General features: G+C 27.4%; 7 protein-coding genes across 7 annotated transcripts; 5 read left to right on the forward strand and 2 right to left on the reverse strand.

Moving 5' to 3' along the window:
* Positions 1-3,114: 3,114 nt before the first annotated feature.
* OCT59_012931 (uncharacterized protein) lies at positions 3,115-4,614 on the reverse strand (the record flags this gene model as incomplete). Its single annotated transcript, XM_066140475.1, has 1 exon — positions 3,115-4,614. One exon carries the CDS (start codon positions 4,612-4,614, stop codon positions 3,115-3,117), a length of 1,500 nt encoding a protein of 499 aa, XP_066001357.1.
* A 3,231-nt stretch (positions 4,615-7,845) lies between these two features.
* Positions 7,846-9,339, forward strand: OCT59_012932 (uncharacterized protein; the record flags this gene model as incomplete). Its single annotated transcript, XM_066140476.1, has 1 exon — positions 7,846-9,339. One exon carries the CDS (start codon positions 7,846-7,848, stop codon positions 9,337-9,339), a length of 1,494 nt encoding a protein of 497 aa, XP_066001358.1.
* Positions 9,340-11,175: 1,836 nt separating this feature from the next.
* Positions 11,176-12,826, forward strand: OCT59_012933 (uncharacterized protein; the record flags this gene model as incomplete). Its single annotated transcript, XM_066140477.1, has 1 exon — positions 11,176-12,826. One exon carries the CDS (start codon positions 11,176-11,178, stop codon positions 12,673-12,675), a length of 1,500 nt encoding a protein of 499 aa, XP_066001359.1. The 3' UTR covers positions 12,676-12,826.
* Positions 12,827-14,119: 1,293 nt separating this feature from the next.
* On the reverse strand, positions 14,120-14,611 carry OCT59_012934 (uncharacterized protein; the record flags this gene model as incomplete). The annotated part of the gene is made up of 2 exons (XM_066140478.1): positions 14,120-14,257; positions 14,354-14,611. The coding sequence occupies 2 exons, from the start codon at positions 14,609-14,611 to the stop codon at positions 14,120-14,122; spliced, it is 396 nt and encodes a 131-aa protein (XP_066001360.1).
* A 4,343-nt stretch (positions 14,612-18,954) lies between these two features.
* OCT59_012935 (uncharacterized protein) lies at positions 18,955-19,401 on the forward strand (the record flags this gene model as incomplete). Its single annotated transcript, XM_066140479.1, has 3 exons — positions 18,955-18,973; positions 19,059-19,070; positions 19,175-19,401. 3 exons carry the CDS (start codon positions 18,955-18,957, stop codon positions 19,399-19,401), a joined length of 258 nt encoding a protein of 85 aa, XP_066001361.1.
* A 27-nt stretch (positions 19,402-19,428) lies between these two features.
* Positions 19,429-20,066, forward strand: OCT59_012936 (uncharacterized protein; the record flags this gene model as incomplete). The annotated part of the gene is made up of 2 exons (XM_025322854.2): positions 19,429-19,621; positions 19,813-20,066. The coding sequence occupies 2 exons, from the start codon at positions 19,429-19,431 to the stop codon at positions 20,064-20,066; spliced, it is 447 nt and encodes a 148-aa protein (XP_025165203.2).
* A 2,956-nt stretch (positions 20,067-23,022) lies between these two features.
* OCT59_012937 (uncharacterized protein) lies at positions 23,023-24,525 on the forward strand (the record flags this gene model as incomplete). The annotated part of the gene is made up of 1 exon (XM_066140480.1): positions 23,023-24,525. The coding sequence occupies one exon, from the start codon at positions 23,023-23,025 to the stop codon at positions 24,523-24,525; it is 1,503 nt and encodes a 500-aa protein (XP_066001362.1).
* Between the last annotated feature and the right edge of the window lie 226 nt (positions 24,526-24,751).

Consider the following 24,751-nt stretch of genomic DNA (forward strand, 5'->3'; position numbering starts at 1 on the left):
CGGCGGGAGTACGTGCGGTATCCCAAATCATGGAGGTTTGGATTCAGCTTTATGACCTGGCTAGGGAAATGTCGGTCACGATGGGAAGGAAAGCATGGGTTACTCGCCGGGATCTTGTAATGAAGAGAAGGGAGTTGAAAGTCGGTATGTTGTTTTTCTTCTTTGCAGAGTGACGTTAGTTGGCGTATAATTATTGTAACCTGACTAGGTAAGGGGAAGGTCGGTCGCGGTGGGGGAATGCATAGTTTACTCGTCGGGTTCTCATGATGAAGAGAAGGAGTTAGTTGAAGTCGGTAGGTTGTGTGTTTATTCCTTCAGAGCGACGTTAATTGGAGTTATTTTGCTTTATGTTTTGTTTATGCTCTGGATGGCCGTCTGGTGTATTAGTTTATCTAATATAAATAACAACACCAAAAAAATACTAGACTGGTTAGCTATAGGGTATTCGTTGTCCAACGTCACCTCTATGTATTTGATTTTGTTCTGTACTTCGGTGTAATATAAATAAAACGTCGCTAATTTTTTTTAAAAAATAAAATAATAATAATTTTTTTCATTTATTGTTCGGAACGCATTCTATTACTATGTATTAGACGGTTTTGACTTTTATCAGAAAATCGTAATAAGCGACGGACTTCAACGGTTTCCGTTTACCTATTATAATTTGTGATTTCCAATTAATTGTCAAAATAATAGGTGCTAATGAGAAAATATCTCTTGCTACTTATATTTACTATATGTTAAACATAAACTGCCTATTGTATTTGATTCCTTTTAGTTTATTTATAGGCTTAATTTCTTTGTTTGATAAACTAAGCATGTTAGGGTTATGCTTACCTAATCATACGTTATTGGCCCTTGACGTTACAAAAATTTAAAATTGATCAAAAACAATCATTCACATAATTTTAAAATCGAGTCATCTTTTCTTTGCAATCCAAATAAATTCAATAAAATTTTAATAATTTAAACAATTTTTTTCTGTAGTTTTGACGTAAGATGATTTAAGCAATTATAATTTAGTTGGCTATATAAGTAATTTAATTTGTTGTAAAAATGTAATAAATAAATGTTATATAATTATAATTACAATTAATGGAATAAAAAATAATTAGATTTTCTTTTATTGTTAAATATTATTTTTCTTTCGCTTGGTTTTTTTCATTTTAAAAGATTTTAAAAATAATTAAATTTTAAAAAGCTTCGGAACTATTACTATTACACTTGAAAAATAATATTGAGATTACAAATAAATTAAAAGAAAGTTTTTCTCATTTGAAAAATGCAAATCTTTCCGAATCACTCAAATTTTAAAATCAGTCCATTATAGTATAATTAATAGTTAATTTTTACCGCAAAATTTCCTAGAAACGGATAAATAAATACATATAAAATTTGCTATCCAGTAGGTATAACTACATTTGCATAATCGTGTAAATGGTGTCGATCAGGGGATAATTTCATTTAATCTACAGTACCTACAAAAGATTATTTCATAATAATATCGTCTGGTTAAATCTTTAAAATCTATAAACATATTCTCAAATTACAAATGTAAAGGAAATAGCATTATATATACATATAACTTGGGTTCAAATAAGTGTCATTTAAAAAAATTAATTATTCTCAATATATAACAGCAACTATTTTTTAAATGAGGTAATAAATATTTCAAACCCTTGTTATTGAATTTTTTAGTAATAATCAAATCAATATTATATTATTAACGGAATTCGCGGTGTTTAAAAGATCTTAAGTTAGGTGAAAAATTACGCGGAATAAAGAAAAATTAATATTTTATATTTTATTGAAAATTTCAGAAGGTTGTTTATATTAATGTATTTTATTATAATATAATACTTATGGTGATTTCTAATTCACATACAAGAAATTTATAATGGTAACATATTTATATATATTGCACCAGAAATGTTTAAAGGGTCTTTATTCTCTAAAGAATCTGATGTTTATAGTTATGTTAATGATTATGTGGGAACTTGCAACAGTCTATAAGTTATTTGCTAATTTTGAATGATATTAATTTCATTTTTGAAATTCTTGATGCTGAAATTACAGAAGATGCACCAGAATGTTATGCAAATTTGTTGGGATCCTGACTCCAAAAAAGGCCAACAAAAAAAAAAATCTGTAGTGCTTGTAGTAGTTAATCTTTCAAAATAAACATAATGAAATATTCAATAAAGCAAAGAATGGAAAGTATTGAAATCAGAGAAGTTTTGGTTCTGTGCTCTCTAAAAATCTAATCCAAAGCTATTTACGCGAGTAGACAACCATGCTCTTTCATTTCCAAATGATCGTCTATTAATTCTTTCAAAGAGGAAAATTAGTTAGATAGTAATGCGAAAGTGACGATTGATAGGATTTAGTCATTCGATAATACTGATATATATTGCGCTTATATTTGAATAGTTTATTTTTAATTCCCCTTTATTTAGTAATTCAGTACGATACAATCAAAGAAATAAAATTTATCTTTATGTCCTATTATATATACTTTAACCGGAGCCATGAGAAAAAACTACAAGACTATAAGTAATGTATAAAAAAAACGAACACGTAAAGAAAATTAAAGGGCGAAACACAAAAAATGCTGGGTAACAAGAAAAAAAAAGAATAAATTTAGATAATTGACTAAAAAAATTTAACTTCATAAACTATAATTGACATATTAATGATGACAATTGATGCATGAACAATGAAGTAAATAATTAACATACTATAGATTATAACCTTTATAAAAATAGACTATTTTTCGTATTAATTATGATGCCTACGTAAGTATTGTTGTTTTATATATTCGGCATAGCTCACTGCTTATTACGTCATTCTTATTTGTAACTGTATGAACAAATGTTTTTCGCTTAAAATTTCCGCCCACACATAATATGTTTATATTATTTAGAAAAAAAATTTATTTAACGTACTAAACATATGAAACTTTTTGCGTCGGATCTTTTACTCAAATATTTGTATGATGAAAAAATCCCAACCGAATATCAGAAAGTAGGTAATATATTAAAGACTTTTATCATTGGGATAAAATAGCTACTTTATTTAGTTTCTTAATAAGTATGTTGAATCCTTAATAATTGATTATGACTTACAAACAATATTCAATTCCAATTCACTAATATATTTAAAATCTTTAATTACACCATCATTTTTATACTTACTAATGAGTTTTTTATAATCATCTCTCTCATAAAATGAATCGGATGTAAGCATAGAAAGTGTACAACCTCTCCATTTTCCTAAAAATTCCTCCAAATTTTCTAAAGAAAATTTAAAATAATCATAAAATCTTATTTCCTTTAAATTAGATGGTGTAGAACTAATTAATACTTTTAATAATTCTTCTCCATTTTCTAATATCTTCTCCTCAGTTTCTTCTTCATATATATTACATATAATTAATAACAAAGATTTTAAATTTTTACAATTTTTTAATAATTTTTCAAATTCAGTAAAATTTTCTTTCGATGGTGAAAATGCGATAGATAAATATTCAATTAAAGGACAATTTTCATAAATTTTACGAATAAAATTAAGAGAACTTTCATGAAAACTTAAATCATCAAATTCAAAATCGATAGTATCATAAGGTCTGAATAAAATTTTTTTGATACGTCCTCCACTATTTTCAATTATACTAGAAATTATATTTAATCTATTATATTCTATATTAAGAATTTCAAGATCATGATAAACCAAATTTTTCAACTGTTCATCAGTAAATGAAAGAAATCCATCCTCAATTATTAACGTTTTCAATTTATGAAATTTTGGAAGTATCATTTGTAATATTGCTCGTTCAGTAATATTATATATACATCGGAAGAATATTCTTAAATAATTGAGACTATCCGCTTTTTTTTCTAATGCAAGAAGAAATATTCCATAAGGATCTTCTGTAAGATAATCTTCAAAAAAATCATCCTTCCATTCAAAATGTTTTAAATTTTTTTGAACCTCAATTAATTTAACAATTCCATAATTAGGTTTCGGGTTTATATTATCAATGATGAGTTTCTGTATATAATGACAGGAACGTGATAATCCATAATAATATGAAGAATCAATAGATGTGTCACATCTTAATTCATAAAGTGATTCAAGATGAACTTTCGCTTCTGGAAAACAAAATATTTGATGTTTAATTGATCTCATATCCAAGTATCTCAATTCTGGACATTTTTTCATAAAGAGAGAGTAAAATTCTTGTTGCATGGAAAATCGGTTATAAGCTAAAGATGATCCAATAGAAAGTATACTGTTTATAGTATTTACATTGATACTTCTACAGAAAGATAAATAATCGAAAAAGAGTGATTGGTATATAACTGAAGGTAATTGAATTCTTTGATTTGTTATGAATTCTTTGATATCATCAAATAAATAATAAGAAATAATGATAAATAAAGAGTTTTTATTATTATAATTTATACCACTATAACACCAAGGATTTCTCCATAAAACTGGGACCATTGTTTCACACCAATATTTATTGACTAATAGACATGAAAAAAGAGATTTTGAATCGTCTTGTAATTCTTCGAATATTATAAAAAGAATATCTTTAATAAGTTTGGACATCCTTTATTCAAAAAAATAAATAAATAAATAAATAAACAAATAAAATTGGTTAAAATAATGTTTGAAAATGATATTTTTAGATATATAAAAGTAATAAAATATTTGGTTATAAAAAAAAAAAAAATTTTTTGTGAAATGATTCCATTTACGTAATAAAATGCCGGAGGCAAAATTCCGTTTGACCGAATTTGATTATCCGTGTGACCATAAACTTTGATCAAGTGATATAATACAAATGTCTCACAACGAAAATAAACAAAAAAAATTACGCCAAATTTTACTAAAATATCACCAGTGGTTCAACCACACGAATATTTATTTTTTCATTGCTATTATGCTTTCATAAATATGCGAATTAAGTAACATTATTTTTTTTTTTGTTTCAAAAAAAAAAAATTTCAAATTTAGGTGTTTACTTTTTAATTTTGACCAAAATCATAACTTTAAGGAAAATTAATTGGTGTAGTGACGGTCACCGTTAGGCGTTAACGATGCATTTACATAAAATAGAATTCAAATTTTTTTTCAAATTTTTTTAAGAAAGAAATAAAGTTAACAAGGCTCTACCAGTATTGTTATAGCAAGCAAAAATTCTCTTATAAGTCCTTTACATGTAGCTAGGAAACGGAAACTATTATAATATTATTTATTTATTTTTTAAAATAAAAAAAAAAGTAAAGATGGGCGCAATGGTAATTGATTACACGTGATCAAGATACACCGTATTACACACGTGAATCTTTGGTAAACTTGTCTCGTTAAATTAAGTATTTGATAAAATGGAGAAAATCCGATCAAATAAATATTATCATTAATTCAATTCATCAAAACATTTATGCTAATATACTTGTAAATTTTTAATACATAAATAAACAAGTGGATAAGAGCTCATATTTGTTTTGTGAAAATTAAACAATAAGGCTTTTACATAAATTATGTTTAGTGTAACATACTCAATTATATATTTGTATGAAGCCAATAAATGTACGACGTAATATGAATTTCAATTTGAAGATTGAAATTCATCCAGAAGCGCAGAAACAAATAATCATAAAAATTAGGAAAAAGTTTTTCGTTGCATATATGTTTTAAATTTATTATTAATTTTTTAAAATTTATGTAATAAAAAAAGAATTTATTAAGATTCACAGATAAGTTATTATTAATATAATTTACTAATTTAAATATTTTAATTATGACAAATTGCTGAAATAAATGAGTGAATATCTAAACATGCTCATTATGTTACACATGTAAAACGATTCTTTTTTTTAGAATATGATTTTATACTTTATTAATTTTTAATTTATTTATTTTTATTCATTTTTTTTTTCTTTTTGCAAATTTAATTAAAGATTATTAAGCTAACAAAAAATTCACCAATTCTTCATGACCTTAAATCAGAAGTCAAATTAATCGGAAAGGTCATCAACAAATATTGGCAAAGAAGGCTCTGCTTTGACTAATCAGAAGAATACATTCCAAAAGTCTAAATCATTAATGGTTGGTGGACGTAAGAACAAGGATGATCCCGGTAGCGAGGACAAAATATTAACGGAAATTTTGAAATTTTTACCAACCACGCAATAGGTGTGCGAAGGAGTAGTTGGGTTCCTTGCTTGGTCTAGTGGGTTGTGGCGCGGACCTATGTAGCCGCTCTATACTATAAGAAGGCAGGCTAATTTTCTTTTTAGAGTTATTTATCATTTTCTTTTATTGTGATGTTTTTTCTTTAGGATTTCGGAACTTGCTAATATTCATACAAAATCGAGTAAAAAAATCATTGTCAATACTTAACTGGTCGGAGGATCAAGTATCTTGTAAGTTAGAGTCATTTAATTTAGATTGTGTCGACCTAATTAGATAATTGAATGGTACGGTGGGTATCGCGTGGAAATCATATTTCGGGGCGGCGTTGTGCAATAACTATTCATATATGCTATATATATATAGAATTTCTCATGAATTGATCATATATGGTAGTGAGAAGATCGTTCTGTATCTAGTCTGTCACATGAAAATATAAAAATAAAAAAAAAAAGTAAGAGTATTACTGGATTATGGATTCTGATTCGTGGCCACGTTCAGAAACATCTAATGTTACTTGTGCTTTAGAGTTCGGAGAATTCTACATGTAACGTAATAACTGTATGTCGGTCTAAATATGAAACTGACTCTTACCTGCTTTCTCAAGTACTTGCTGCAATAAATCACAATATCATTGATCCACATATTTCTATAGTTTGAATCCTCAAGTCACAATTTATTTATTAATCTCTAAATTTGAATTTTCATCATAAATTATCAGTTTACCGACTACGGGTCTCTATTATATAATTATATACATATTTTCAAAAACATATACAAATAGGAATTATCTCATGTGGACATACTATTCGGCTCGATTATAACTCCGACCAGAATTAACTTTACTTGAGGTATATGAAGTTATATTTTGGTTAAACTTTTTATTCTTGAATAGGAATTTTATTATATAGCTTTAAAAGTACAGTGGTACAAATATATTTGATAATATTAAAAATTACGGGAAAAATTTTCTGATAAACCAAATTAATTATATTTGTTTTATCAAATACTTAACGTAAATACATCTATGAATGTAACGACCAAAATTATTGAACGGGAAGATTTGTTATATAAATTATAAAGTTTTAAGTGTATTTTTAAAGCAGGTTTATTACAGGAATATAAAAAGCTTATGAAATTTTTTGCTTTTCCCTGTAAAAAAAGTCAATCCGTTTTTTATATTCCATATTTTTTCCGTAAAAGGCTCATATTTCCGGAATTAATAACCTTATATCGCGGAATTTATCGAATTATTTACATTTTCTGTGAATGGATCCGTGAAAGGCCATTTTTACGGAGTTTTTGCAGAAATAACGGATAAAAATTTTTATAGAGTTTATGAATTTATGAAGTATTGTCATTTTTTTTTTTCGAGATAATAGGCATGACGTAATAATTGTTTGTTTATTTTCGCTATTGTGAAACATTAATTGCGTCATTGAGTCAAAGTTTATGGTCACACAGAATCCAATTTGGCAAATTTTATCGGAGTTTACATATATAAGTATAAAGTTTTCGTTTCTTTATTTCTTTTTTCGTAATATACTTTGAAGAATTATTTTTTTTTGAAAATACTTTTAGGGAGTTTCACTTATAAAAAAATTATTTTAAGCCATTTTCATTTTTTTTTTTTTTGAATAAAGAATGTCCAAACTTAATAAAGATATTCTTTTCTTAATATTTGAAGAATTACAAGATGATTCAAAATCCCTTTTTTCATGTCTAATGGTTAATAGACTTTGGTGTGAAACTGTGATACCGATTTTATGGAGGAATCCTTGGTGCTACAGTAATATTAATTATGCGAATAAAACCTATTTGTTTTTCATTATTGCTTGCTATTTATTAGATGATATAAAAGAATTTATAACAGAACAAGAAATCAAATTACCTTCGGGTTCAAATCAATCGCTCTTTTTTGATTATTTATCTTTCTGCAGAAGTATCAATGTAACTACTATAAACAGTATAATTTCTATTGGATCATCTTTAACTTATAACCGATTTTCTATGCAACAAGAATTTTATTTTCTCTTTATGAAAAAATGTCCAGAATTGAGATACTTGGATATGGGATCAATTAAACATCAAATACTTTGTTTTCCAGAAGCGAAAGTTCATCTTGAATCACTTTATGAATTAAGATGTGACACATCTATTGATTCTTTATATTTTTATGGATTATCACGTTCCTGTCATTATATACAGAAATTCATCATTGATAATATAAATACAAAACCTAATTATGGAATTGTTAAATTAATTGAGGTCCAGAAGAACTTAAAGCATTTTGAATGGGAAGATAATTTTTATGAAGTGCATTTTAAGAATGGTAATCCATACGATGAAATTTTTCTTGCACTAGAAAAGAAAGCAGAAAGTCTCAATTATTTAAAAGTATTCTTCCTACGTGTGAGTAATTATGAACACACATTATTTCAAAAGATACTTCCAAAATTTTATAAGCTAAAAATACTAATAATTGAAAGCTATTTTTATTTTGATGGGGAACAAATAGAAAAATTGAAAATGCAGGGTTATCATGAACTTGAAATTCTTAATATAGGATGTAATGAATTAAATTTAATTCCTAGTATAATTAAAAATAGCGGAGGATGTCTTAAGAAAATTTTATTTAACCCCTATGATTCCATTGATTACAAAGATGATAGCTTTAATGAAGTTTCTCTCAAATTTATTCGTAATATTTATAAAAATTGTCCTTTAATTAAATATTTGTCAATTGCATTTCCGCCATCAGAAGAACATTTCGCTGAATTTGAAAAATTACTTAAAATTTGTCAAAATTTAAAATCACTATTATTAATTATATATAATATGGATGAAATTAAAACTGAGGAAATGTTGAAAAATGGGGAAATTTTATTAAAAATATTAATTAGATCGGCTCCAGCTAATTTAAAAGAAATTAGATTTGGTGATGATAATTTACGATTTTCTTTAGAAAACTTGGAAGAATTCTTAGAAAAATGGAAAGGTAGACATGCACTTACTATATTTACTATGGATTCTAACTTTAAAAGAAAAGATTATACAAAATTGATCAATAAATATGAAAGTGATGGAGTAATCAAATATTTCAAATATTTTAGTCACATAGATTCACTTAGTTATTGATAGTTATTGTGTTTAATGTTTAGCAAGCCATAGACAATATGAATGTTATTGTTTAATTTAGCAAGAATTCAAAGTATTAATTGTAAAAATTTGTAGTCTATGTTTTTCATAAGATTATAATGTATGATGTAACTATTATATCAAAATAATAGACGAAATCAGATCTGCCGAGTAATTAATATATTATGTTCTGAAGATTTGGACTTCTATATATTTTGCAAGTAATTGATCGTTTAAAGTACTGTTCATAAGATCTAAATTAATAACAAAGTAGTATACTCTTTTTTGCATATAACGTAACGATATAATTCCAGTTAACATCATAGTCGTCGTATTATGACATCACTAAATTATCAGGCAGATCCATGATGAAATATATGTCTAATTACTGCTAATTGACTATTAAGTCATTAATCGTTATAATTATTATGCGGACAGTAATTGAACAATACTATTTTTATAGTTCATAATAAATTATGGTTTATATATTTTTATAATATTAACTTACATGATTTTCAACTTAAATTAATTAAAAACATAAGTATTATAAATTAAAAGCTTAAGTAGTTAAAGCAGTAGGTGATTAGGTCACGAAAAATTAATATTTAGGCCGGGTAATAAAATGAAAAATTAATTTTAATTTCCTGAAACTGACGGTTTATGGTTTATGGAATATGAACGTACAGTATATGATGTGACGTAGAGTTGCGATTAGTGCTTCGATCCGGATTGATCCGTTGATTAGCATCAACATTTTTCTATTATTTTTGTCAAACTATAATTTTTGTCAGATTTAAAAAAATTATTCTTCTACAAATTTTATTAATTTTGGCCAAACTTATAGCTCCAACTCAAATAAACCGTTGCCAAACCGTAGTAAACCGCGGATTGATCCGTTAAAATCCCATCCGGATCGAAGCACTAGTTGCGATCCGCCAATCCGTAAATAAACACATTTCAGCCATTTTATGAATATTAAGTCAATAAAAAGTATTTTTTTTTTTATAGATATCTTATGAATATCTATCAATACATAATATAATAAAAAAAATTGTCTTCGAAAGTAAAAGTAGAGAGAAAATTAAAACGGATTGAAATTTATCCGGATCGGACGAAAATCAATCCGTTTTATTTTCTCTTTTTTTTTATTAAATGGTAATTTTTAAATTACTAGATTGTGCATTGGGATGCAGTCTTATAATATATAAAAAAATTTAATCTTTATTAATTAAAATCCGTATATAATTGCCAAATTGTGCCCTTTCGAATTCATCCGGATCGTAACTCTAAATGTGACGTCCAACTAGTAGGGATGCTATTTCAGAAAAATATGTACTTTAAAATGACATTAACTATAAACGTCTTTATATACAGTAGATAGGATAAATTAATTATATCACTAAAGTTTCACGATGCAGATATGATTTGGAAAAATATTATGACGAACAAAATGGAGGATTTGTTGTACTAACTAAATTCTGACTGACTATTTTTGTGAATGGGCTACAGTAAATATTTGTCAATTTATTTTTCGGATATATTTATTAATAGTAAGCCGCAAATTTTTTTTTATCACATAATATTGGGCGTAATTTTTGTTTATTTATTTTCGTTACTGTGAAACATTACTTATGCCATTTGATCAAGTTTATGGTCGTACAGAATAATCAAATTTAGCAAGTTCTTTTTTTATATATATGTAAAAAAAAAAGTAATTGTCGTTCCTATATTTTAATATTTTGAAAAATTATTTTTTGAAAATATTTTTAGAAGTTTCACTTATAAAAAATTATTTTAAGCCATTTTATTATTATTATTTTTTTTTTTGAATAAAGAATGTCCAGTCTCAATAAAGATATTCTTTTCTTAATATTTGAAGAATTACAAGATGATTCAAAATCCCTTTTTTCATGTCTAATGGTTAATAGACTTTGGTGTGAAACTGTGGTACCGATTTTATGGAGGAATCCTTGGTGTTATAAAAATATTAATTATGCGAATAAACCCTATTTATTTTTCATTATTGCTTGCTATTTATTAGATGATATAAAAGAATTCATAACAGAAGGAATCAAATTACCTTCGGGTTCAAATCAATCGCTCTTATTTGATTATTTTTCTTTCTGCAGAAGTATCAATGTAAATACTATAAATAATATAATTTCTATTGGATCAACTTTTGCTTATAATCAATTTTTTATGCAACAAGAATTTTACTCTCTCTTTATGAGAAAATGTCCAGAATTGAAGTATTTTGATATGAAGTCAATTAAGCATCAAATATTTTATTTTCCAGAAGCCATTGTTCGTCTTGAGTCACTCTGCGAATTAAAATGTAATACATCTATTGATACTTCATATTTTTATGGATTATCGCAATACTGTCAATATATACAGAGACTCATTATCATTAATATGGACACAAAATCTAATCATGGGATTGTTAAATTAATCGAGGTTCAGAAGAACTTAAAGCATTTTGAATGGCAAGATAATTTTTATGAAGAGCTTTTTATGAATGATGATTGTTACGAAAATGTTCTTCTTGCATTAGAAAAGAAAGCAGAAAGTCTTAATTGTTTAAGAATATATTTCGAATATATAGAAAATTATGATCACACATTATTGCAAAAGATACTTCCAAAATTTTATAAACTAAAAATATTAATAATTGAGAGCTTTTTTTATTTTTATGAAGAACAATTAGAAAAATTGAAAATTCAGGTTTATCATGAACTTGAAATTCTTAATATAGGATGTAATAGATTAAATTTAATTTCTAGTATAATTAAAAATAGCGGAGGATGTCTTAAGAAACTTTTATTTAGGCCCTATAATGTTATTGGTAGCGAATATGATAGCTTTAATGAAAATTCTCTCAAATTTATTCGTGAAATTTATGAAAATTGTCCTTCAATTGAATATTTGACCATTGCATTTTCACCATCAGAAGGACATTTCGCTGAATTTGAAAAATTACTTAAAATTTGTCAAAATTTAAAATTGTTATTGTTAATTGTATATAATAATATGGATGAAATTGAAACTGAGGAAATGTTGAAAAATGGGGAAATTTTATTAAAAATATTAATTAGATCAGCCCCAGCTAATTTAAAAGAAATTAGATTTGGTGATGATGATTTACAATTTTCTTTAGAAAACTTGGAAGAATTCTTAGAAAAATGGAGAGGTAGACATGCACTTACCATATTTACTGTTGGTTCTATTTATATGGGAGAAAACTATACAAAACTAATCGATAAATATAAAAGTGATGGGGTAATCAAAGATTTTAAATATTTTCGTTATATGGATTCACTTAGTTATTATTTTTAATGTTTTGCAAGCCATAGACAATAATGTTATTGTTTAATTTAGCAAGAATTCAAAATATTAACGTTAATTGTAAATGTTTGTAGTCTATGTTTTTCCTAAGATTATAATGTATGTTGTAGTAACTATTCTATCAAAATAATAGACGAAATCAGATCTGCCGAGTAACTAATAAATTATGTTCTGATGATTTGGACTTCTATATTTGCACGACACTTGCAAATAATTGATCGTTTAAGTACTGTATATAGGATCTGAATTAACCATAAAGTAGTATACTCTTTTTTGCATATAACGATATTAATTCAGTTAAACATCATAGTCGTCGTATTATAACATCACCAAATTATCAGGAAGATCCCTGATGAAATATATGTCCAATAACTGATAACTGTTAATTGACTATTAAGTCATTAATCGTTATAATTATTATTTTTACGGACAGTAATTGAACCATACTGTTTTTGTAGTTCATAAGGTTTATATATTTTTATTAATATTAACTAAGTATTATAAATTAATAGCTTAAAAATAGTAGGTGGTTAGATCACGAAAAATGAATATTTAGGGTCTGTTAATAAAATAAAAAATTAATTTAATTTAAATATTAATATAATTTCGCATCAAATCAACGAATGCGCAGTAGTTATCATGTGACTTATCCACGTGACTTGTGTAGCGCGATCAGCTTTTGCTAAATAAAATAATAAAAATAACATGTAACACACTCTCTTCTTTTCTTATTCCACGTTAATATAATGTTTTAAAAATTTATTAAATAATAAAAAGAAGTAAAAAGCTTAAGCATATAATACTTTTACGAAGCTGTAAATGATTTTATTTAGTAAACGCGTTTTTTTTTACTTTTTTTTTTATGATTAACAGGTATGGAAATATTTATTTATTGATATTGCTTAAATATCTATTCTTTTTCTAATAAAATTAATTAACATTTATTTTTAATTTTATAGCATAATTTTGATACTTTAGTTAAATGAAGTAGGTCTAGGAAGCTTAAATAACGCTATTCGGCAGGTATGGAACTACTTAAATATTAAATTTTATCAAAATATCTTGAATATTTGCAAAAATATCAATATTTTTTTGTTACTGTGCTACGCGCGGGTGGTATTTTCTTTATAGCGTAATTTTGGTACGATGCCTTATCGTAAAGTAGTATTGTGACGTCATCAAGTTGTGCGTCAAGATTTCCTCCAAATCATCTAGTACTTTACGGGTCTTGCCAATTAATTTTTCAAATTTTAATTGGATTCTTAAATTGCTTTTCTCCTGAACCGGACATTTGCTTTCAAGTTGATCAAGTATATGCACTGTCCTTACAATATCTCACCAAGTTTCTATAATAATTTAGAGTTGGGCAATAACCTCGATTTCTTCTTGCTCAATTATGGATTTTGTTCTTCTACATCGAACGTCAAAGCATGATTTAACAGACATATATATTGAGGCGACCTTCATCCTCAATTTCAAGCTCCACAATTGCATCGATTTGAGTCACGTTAAGAACAGCCTTCATGGCATCATCTATCATCATTCCTATTCCGCAAATTTTCTCTGGTTCTCTCTATTTGGTCATAAGAAATGCGTTTTTTGATATTTCGCGAATCTTCGCATTTTCTCTTTTTGGATAATGTTTGATTATTTAACCGATATATTGTACATTTCTAGTTGGGTAATTAAACTTTGAACTTTTCTGACTGATAATTCTTTCAATGCAATTATATATTTCTGGCTGTCTCAACCTACTTGTTTTAGCAGATGAAACACTATTCGAAACTCTAGAATTTTGAGAATTTAGAATCGTTTTAATTCCACTTCGATTACGTGGTCGTTGTGGCGTGGTTAATCGTTTATTGTTGGGAACTTCTTGACTTAAAAAGGCTGATTTGAAACTTTGACGAAATTCCTCGGTTCTCATTTTTACAAAATTAAAGATGTAACAAAATGAAAAAATTTTCGAGAGCGATGAAAGCAATGTTATGGTAAAGAAAAAAGAAAATAAAAATGCGAAGGAAATAAGAAACAAAATTACTTATTTATAAGAGGAAAGGGTAGCATATGTCATCATGTACTCTACTTTAAAAGAGAAATTAGTTAAATCCTGACGCTAATTTGGCCAATAACTACAGGCTGGCTAGTAGCAAGGCGATCATCATGAATAATTAGGGTATGAGGGTGAACGAGGTTTAAGACGTTAGAAGGAGTTCACGGTGGATACGTAAATTATGAGGGATATTATGAAGTTACTTTCAGCTGGACACAGAATGAGTTAGTTAAAAATGACCGAATATTTCAATGTGGTACAGTTACCTGCAAGTTTACAACTGGTTCGGGGAATTTGTTGATGAGTAAGTACAAATGTAAATTTTTATTTACGTTATAATTAAAACAATTACCTATATGATATATGATAAATACGATAGCCATCCTTTAGTTAAATTGATTGTAAACTAATTGTTGAAGAGTAGAGCGTGATAGAATAGGTCTATATCGCGATGGGTTTGATTGATTATTATTAGTTTTGCAAGTAACAAGATAATTTTGATTGAGAGTTGTAGGCTCATAGCATGGCTTTTAGGTTGATGTAGTTATGCACCTTGTACTAAATATTTTACATGTTAAATAAAAAAAGAATTTTATCGCAAGTATCACAAGTTTACATTTTATTTATACAAAAATTATGACTATACGCGTCAACCATTATCTTGTATATTAATATTATTACACCTATATAAAGGCTTATACTAAAAACAATTGGATTAATAAAATAATAAATAAATACTGTACATATATATATATAAATATATACCTAACTTGATGAGTAGGTTTAAGTACTTCATCTCCTTCGATCGTCTTAGACAAAAAGCCATCATTACATGATTTTGCTTCCTTCCAATATTGTGACCATCTTCACCTAGTTTAATATAAGGAGTATCTCCTGATTTTATTATAGATTTCTCCAAATAGGAATTAATACATTAAGCAAAGTTAAAAGAGAGCGGAAAGCACCATTTCCTATTTCATGATCATCTATTAAAATATCAGTGGTATCATTAATACTATATAGATCTCATCTACATTGAAAATTTCTATGGGTATTGAGTATTTATAAGATTATTTATCTATCAGCAACCAAATATTCATGAAAAAGAAAAGGTACAACTGCTTCTAAGTGGCGGTATCCATCACGGCATCATCACAAACACGTACAACAGCATCATAAGTACTTGCAGGAATTGAATCTTTAAATTTAATATAGACTTGATTTTCTTTGTAGTCAAGATCAATACAGCGTACATATACGATTGGCTGTCCAGAGAAATTCGTCAATTTATGCTTAACATTTAATTGATCAACCGCCTTTTGATTTCAAAAAGTAATAAAATTTAATTAAAAAAAAATGCAAATTAAAATATTAATATAAATATTAATTACAGAATATACCTCTAAAAATGCGTTAGCAACTGCTGTAGAAGATTTTGTACTATTCTGTACGATTTTCCTTGTATTACATATTTTTGTATTTGAAATATATTTAGTTTCTTTATTTTCACACCTTTTTCAATTATATAGTTATTAATCAGTAACAATGCTAATATCACGTGTATAGCGTGATATAATCCGCAGTTCGAATGTTTGATCAACTACTCTATCTATTTTTTTTTATTTTTTTTTTCATTCTTTCCGTTCCCTCCCTTGGTACCTTTCGCCTCTCCCTCGTCCTTTCCTCTTCCTTTCCCTTTACTTTTACATTTCCCTTTTCTTTTCTTTTCTTTCCCTTTTCGCACTTTTTGTTGAAAAAAATCTTAGTTATCTCTCCTTAGATGCGAATTCGGTAAGTTTGTCTTTTTTTTTAATTGTTTTATTTTAACGGACGATTCTAATAGTTGTTTTCTTACTTTTTTTAGACGACTCGGTTCTTCGGCTATTTTGACGCGTGAGGAATTTTTTTTCTTAATTATTTATTTTAACGAAACGTTTTCTAACGTTTCAATTTTTTCTTTTTTTTAGGCGGTTCTTTCGGTCTCCTTAGACGCGAATTTCGGTAAGTTATTCAATTTTTTTTTTATTTGTTTTGTTTTAACGAACAGTTTCTAACAGTTCGTTTACCTTCTTTTATCTAGGCGGTTCTCTCAAGTCTCTTTGGATATGGGATATGGGATTCTGGTATGATAGTTTTTGGATTTTTTTTGTTTTTTCTTTAATTATTTCATTAACGAACTTTATTAATAGTTCGTTTTTTCTTCTTTAGGGTTTGCCAATTCTCTTTGGGAATGGAAATGAGTGTCCGTAATAGAGGTAGATTTTGGTTTTTTATTATAGTTTATTGTTTTTTGTCGTCTTTGGTACTAAGTTTTATTTTTTTTAGGCCTTGTCTATGTTCACCCTTCGGACGCGTGGAATTTCGGTGAGAAATCAGACAATATTTATTTAATATGTTTCTTATATTTCCATACCGAAATCAACAATCTTCAAAGATCCAGTCGCCTAAAAAAAAGGGAAACCCGAAATATTAAAAAACGTTTCGTTAAGTATCGGAACTTTTCTTTTAAATTATTCATTTTAACGAAACATTTTATTAACCTTTAAATATTCTCTCTTTTTTTTTAGAGCGACCGAGTCTTTGGGACGTGGATTTCTTTATAGGTAAACGAAATACAGCAAATTGCCCGAATCTTTGAAAAAACTGATATATTTAATATATATGAATAAAAAGAAATGTGAACTCTTTTAGAAAAGAACTATTATTTATTTGATTTAACGGAATTTTTTTTTTAATTTATACTTTTAATGAAACGTTTCTTTTTTTTAGACGGCAAGTCCTTGGCGCGTATTGTTTCGGTAAGTGATTCCGAAATATGTTTTTATTAATTTAATTCTTTTAGTGAAACATCTTGCTAACGTTTCGATTTTCTCTCTTTTTTTATAAGCAGTCAAGTCCTTGGACGCACAGAATTTCGGTAGGGATTCTTTCTTTAACAAAACGCGGAATTTCATTATCGGTAAGTTTTTTCTCTGTTTTAGTTAGTTTATTCTAACGAACGTATTTTAACGTTCCAAACTTAATTCTTTTTTTTTGGTAGGCCTGGACGTATGGATTTTGGTAAAATTCGGAAAATTTTCTTTTTATAAACGGGTTTAGAACGTGGATTTCGGTGGGATTATTTGATTTTTTTAAACTTTGGAAAGTGTTTAACAAAGTTTTACTAACATCATTTGTTTCTTTCTTCTTTTTTAGACGGTTAGTTTTTAGTTTTTTTAGGTCTTTGAAGTTTGGACGCATAAAATTCGCATTAACTTAGTGGAATTACTACTCTTATTTTAAATTATTTGATTGTTTCTCTCTTTTTTAGACAGATTGTTCCTCAGGTATTTGTTGCATGGGAATTCGGTAAATTTCTTTTCTTTGAACTACTTTTCTAACGAAATGCTTATTAACGGTTCGGTTTACTTTTTCTAGGTATAGACGCGTGGAATTTAGTTTGATTATTTCTTTTTTTAGGAAGCCAGTAGCTCTTCAGGTCTCTCTGGATCTCTTTGGACGTATTGGATTTCAGTAAGTTTTTTTTCTTTGATTTATTTATAAATTAACTTTTTTCTCGGTGGTTTCTTCACGCGGAGTTTTTTTGTTTTTCCTTGATAGTATTGATGTCTAAATCAAAAAGAGATGAATGGTGAAAGAAAATGAACGCACATTGGCTGCACAAAGAAAGGAAGCGGAGAGAAGAAACTTGATCGTAAGGAAAGGGAAGAGAGTATCCAGAGAAATTTGAATGAAGACAAATAAATCTTCTGTAAAATTGGAAGCGTATTTCGTTAAGCCATTACTAAAAATAGGAAGAACTGGAGGAATAGCTGGATGAGTGAGAAAATAGGTAATATAATAGCTATGTTTAATAGCTATTATTTATCTGTTGGGATGCAGGTTTTCAATGGATCTTGATATTGTATAATCTTCAAAAATTCAGTTAGGAGAACAAACGTTAATAATTTTACACCTGACAATTAAATTTACAATGTATTTTACAATAATTTGCTACAATTAGTATTAAATGTATGTTAATAAATTAATGCTACAACAAATTTTATACTAACTATTGTACAATGTCTTTACAAGACCAATAACGAGTATCTTATGTAATATTAATTTTACAATACATTTAGAAAATTTTAAGTCGTTAGCAAAGTAAGTTCCAGGAGATATTATAATCGACCATTTGACTGATAGTGGGCTTCAATTCTTGAACCGGTTGGATAGTTATGTACAAAATCACGACTAGTAAGTCTTTAATAAAGAGATTTCTTTAGTATTTATTTCATATATATAAACCGATGGCAATTAACTAGAGATTTAACTACGGTAGAGATGGACGAGTGTAAGAAAAATGAATACGAGTTTATAAATACGATTGTGAACAAGGGTCTGCTGCTGGCAGATTCGCCAAGATACTCAAAATAACTCAACATTGGAAAATTATAGTATATCTTAAGGATCAAAAATCGACAGAACTGGCAATAGGAGAATCGATCAAACGAGGAATAATGTGGAACATTTGGAAAGTTAGGGATCAAAAAGAAATATATAGAATGGAGAAGTTACCGAAAGAGTACAAGACGAAGTTCCATAGAGAGCGTGGTAGTAATGAACGCGAAAAAACAAGAGAAGAAGTAATAAGCGAGTTTCATTTGGATACGCCACCACAATGAATTTATTCAGAATTACATGGTATTAGTATGTATCAACATGCAGCAAAACCAAATGAAGACAACGTTGTACAAACACTACCAACAAACACGATGAATTCTGAGCCTAATAAGGAGCAATCCCAAAAGGCAGTTATCACAATAAAAGAGAATGAGGTAGTGGACGTAATTAATAAGCACAGAGGAGGAATTGATGAGGAAGTGAATAATACTATCGTATCAAGTAAGAAATTACAAAAGATAATACAGAAGAGGTCGTGAAAATTGTTAACGAATATAGAGAGAATTGAAAAAGTCCAGAAACTTATATTAATAGAAGAGTTGAAGAAAATCTTTACAGCAAACGCGTGCGAGATGAAGCGGGAAGAAATTAAGAAGAATTAGCGTTAGTGGGAGAATCGGTTGGTATAAAAGCAGAGAAGTTTGAAGCATGGTGTAAAGAGGATAAGAACTACGAAAAATTAGGGCGTGGAATTATTAGTTTAACGGAACAAAGTGATATTGTAAAGCAGTACACGACGTTAAACGATGAATTCACAAAGCGTCTAACGGATGAAAATAGAGCGACGGATATAAAAGATACCGGGGATAAAAGAATCAAAAACAGCCCTCCAGAAAATAAGTTCAGGAAACGATGGAGAGTTGAGAGTTTATGCAAGGACAAGTGAAGTATCTGTACGCAGATATATTAGAAAATTTTTCCAACATAGATATACAGGGTTAAGTTAATAGACAGTATCGATAGTATAGTATTTTTGTTCGTTTTATTGTACCTAAATGTTAGCTTGCTAACATCCACATTTTTTCGGAAAGAGGATAGTAATAGTTTAACGTAAGCTAGTTAAGTCTAATGTATTATCATATTGTTTTTCATATATTCAATAAAGGGAAATGCTTTACTATTTAAAAAAAAAAAATTTCATATATATAAAAATATACTAGAAAATATTAGAAACATATTACGTTCTGGAATTATAGTTGTTATTTGCCAATATTATCTGTTATGTTTTTATTATAAATAGCTTCTTTTAAAATGACTTTTTAAAATACTACTTACCACTTTTGATGAATCTTATTCTTTCCAAAAAAACCAATTCCAAACCAGGTTCAAAGTTGCGAAAACTAGATTCGAAAAGCCGCAAATTATTGGTTTAAATATAATTTTGTCGAATTTTTATAACGAAGATATTTTGTTGTGTAATACATCAAAATTTTAAAATTTTCCAGTTGATACTAGATAACTGACCTGCAGTATAGTCTGATAAATCATAAATTTGACCTAAGTTTTATAAAAATCAGTGTGCTACAGCCTACAGGCCATAATTATCCAATTATCCGATTATCCGCGGGACGGTCATCTAATATGATGATTTAAAAAGTTTAAACTGATGGGCGTACAGTGAATTAATATCGTACACCCACTGGAACCCCTAACTTAACGAATTGACACTAAAATAAATTTATTTGATGATATTGAATTCCTAAGGATTAGAAAATTTTTTTTAGGAGAAATATTATGGACAGTACAATTTATATCTCAGATAAATATTAATAAAAAATTTTTTTATTATAAACCATTTTGAAAATTGCTAAAGCTCACCAGCGGTGATGGTCACGATACCAGCATTATGATGTACTTTTGCCCGAATTAAGAATCTATTAAAATAATGGCCGGTATTACATCATAAATTCACCACAACTGGTGATATTTAGTAATATCCAAACATTTTAATATAAAATAAAATAGAATAAAATATCAGTTTACATATCGCTAGTCAGTTTGTTCTTGAGAAGTGGGATTATCGCTGTAGAATTAGTCATGGATGGAATTGGATTTGCCTCCAAAGCAGCTGAAAGATTCTGGTTTCTGGCTGGTTGATTCATCTGTGCCAGAGTAGTTTTTCCTCTACGTGACATTCTCAGAGTTGCGCCCCTGGGACTTTGGCTTGACCTATTACTGTTTGCACCATTCACTTGAGCGTTTAACCATGGGAGATTTAACGATTGCCTGGCGTTAGATCTGCTGGATTCGTGGAGATCAACGAAATGCCTTCAAGATTAATGACATATTTACTGGTTTATTTGAGGAAAAAAAAGAGGAATGCAAAGCAATACGAATATTTTCTCATGAAAAAAAAGTGGCTTCGCTATGATCACAAGGAGATGACAGTGAAAAAGAAATCTCTCACATTTTCATCACTTTTTTTACAAAATCCCTATATCTCATACTTCCTTATAGAGATATATGAAGAAAAAACAAATCATCATCTGCCATCACTTTTGATAAAAAAAAATACGATAAATTTTACATAACAGATAATTGATTAAAGAAAAATTTCTAATAATTTACGAAGAGTGATGTTTTATTTTTTTTAAAAAAGGAGTATGATAAAAGGGGGGAAATTTAATTCTTTCTTAAAATGTTCCAGATCCATATAACTTACAAGTAAAAACCAGTTGATCACATGAAAGAAAAATTTCATTAAGCTCCAAATTTTTTTTTCCTTTTTTTAAATAATCGAAATAGAGCTACATATTGTTACAAGTTGTAAAAAACTTAAACAATAATCCAATTTTTTTGATTCGTATAACAAACAAAAAAAATGGATTTATGATACACAAAAATAAAAAATTTTTTTTATTTGTAAGACACGCTTTCCTATGGAGAGAGGGAAGGGCTACATATCTAAGATCCAATTCAAATAGAATAATATAATTTTCATCGTATTTTTTTCCTATTTCGGCCAAGAAGACTAGCCAAAAAAGAATACACGTTGCAAGTGTTTTGAAGATCTTAACTCTAGAACTTTATGGAGACATATAAAATAAAAATAATATAAAATCCTCTTAATAAAATTCGCAAAAGGTGTTTGTAAAACATCTCACAGATTACAGAATTGGAAAAAATATCACTTGGTTTATATTCTATGATAATTTAATAAAGTGTGAGAAAGTTATTTTTAAATGTTTTTGTTGTAAAAGTAATAAAATAATTTATTTTATATAATATTTGAGAAAAAAAATATCTTCTCTTTTTCTTTTTTGTAGTTTTTAAATGTTACACGCGAAACTACCAACTCAATTTTAAAATTTTTAACCGCCACAAACATCACGTGGGGTGGAAAAAAAGTGACAGTGACACTGGGTAAAGACGTCCATATTACCTAAGACTGACGGGCCTGACGGTATATGATGTGACGTAGTGGTGGTATTTCAGAAAACTATGTACTTTAAAATGACATTAACTATAAACGTCAATATAGATAGAATAAAATTATCACTTTAACGAACAAAATGGAGGATTTGTACTAAGTTCTGACTTGGACTGTTTTTGCAGTAAGCAGCAACTTTTTTTTTTATTACATAATATTGGGCGTAATTTTTGTTTATTGATTTTCTTTACTGTGAAACATTACTTATGTCATTTGATCAAGTTTATGGTTGTACAGAATAATCAAATTTAGCAAATTGATCGGAGTTGTTCTTTTACTATATATACAGTACCTAAAAAAAATAGTTTTCGTTCTAATATTTTAATATTTTGAAAAATTATTTTTTTGAAAATATTTTACTTATAAATTATTTTAAGCCAATTTATTATTATTATTTTTTTTTGAATAAAGAATGTCCAGTCTCAATAAAGATATTCTTTTCTTAATATTTGAAGAATTACAAGAAGATTCAAAATCCCTCTTTTCATGTCTAATGGTTAATAGACTTTGGTGTGAAAATGTAGTACCGATTTTATGGAGGAATCCTTGGTGCTACAGTAATATTAATTATGCGAATAAAACCTATTTATTTTTCATTATTGCTTGCTATTTATTAGATGATATAAAAGAATTCATAACAGATCGAGGAATCAAATTACCTTCGGGTTCAAATCAATCGCTCTTGTTTGATTATTTTTCTTTCTGCAGAAGTATCAATGTAAATACTATAAATAGTATAATTTCTATTGGATCAACTTTTGCTTATAATCAATTTTTTATGCAACAAGAATTTTACTCTCTCTTTATGAGAAAATGTCCAGAATTGAAGTATTTTGATATGAAATCAATTAAGCATCAAATATTTTATTTTCCGGAAGCCATTATTCGTCTTGAGTCACTCTGTGAATTAAAATGTAATACATCTATTGATTCTTCATACTTTTATGGATTATCGCAATTCTGTCAATATATACAGAGACTCATCATCATTAATATGGACACAAAAACTAATTATGGGATTGTTAAGTTAATTGAAGTTCAGAAGAACTTAAAGCATTTTGAATGGGAAGATAATTTTGATGAAGAGCATTTTATGAATGATAATCCATACGATAAAATTTTTCTTGCACTAGAAAAGAAAGCAGCAAGTCTCAATTATTTAAAAATATTTTTTCTATATGTGATAAATTATGAATACACATTATTGCAAAAGATACTTCCAAAATTTTATAAACTAAAAATATTAATAATTGAAAGCTTTTTTTATTTTGATGAAGAACAATTAGAAAAATTGAAAATGCAGGTTTATCATGAACTTGAAATTCTTAATATAGATTGTACTAACAGACTAAGTATAATTACTAGTATAATTGAAAATAGTGGAGGACGTCTTAAGAAAATTTTATTTAGACCGGATGATGCTGTTAATTACGAATATGATAGCTTTAATGAAAATTCTCTCAAATTTATTCGTAAAATTCATGAAAATTGTCCTTTAATTGAATATTTGACAATTGCATTTTCACCATCAAAAGAACATTTCGCTGAATTTGAAAAATTACTTAAAATTTGTCAAAATTTAAAATCACTATTATTAATTTTATATAATATGGATGTAATTGAAACTGAGGAAATGTTGAAAAATGGTGAAATTTTATTAAAAATATTAATTAGATCATCCCCAGCTAACTTTAAAGAAATTAGATTAAGTGATGATGATTTACAATTTTCTTTAGAAAACTTGGAAGAATTCTTAGAAAAATGGAGAGGTAGGCACGCACTTACCATATTTACTATTGATTCTAATTATATAAGAGAAGATTATACAAAACTAATCGATAAATATAAAAGTGATGGGGTAATCAAAGATTTCAAATATTTTCGTCACATAGATTCACTTAATTATTGTGTTTAATGTTTTGCAAGCCATAGACAATAATGTTATTTTGTTTAATTTAGCAAGAATTTAAAGTATTAATTATAAAAATTTGTAGTCTATGTTTTTCCCAAGATTATAATGTATGATGTAACTATTCTATCAAAATAATAGACGGAGTTTTATAGAAATCAGATCTGAATAATTAATAAATATGTTTTGGACATTTTAGACTTCTATATTTGCACGACATTTGCAAATAATT

The sequence above is a fragment of the Rhizophagus irregularis genome, chromosome 20 (assembly GCF_026210795.1).
Source record: "Rhizophagus irregularis chromosome 20, complete sequence".
Taxonomy (NCBI): Eukaryota; Fungi; Glomeromycota; class Glomeromycetes; order Glomerales; family Glomeraceae; genus Rhizophagus; species Rhizophagus irregularis.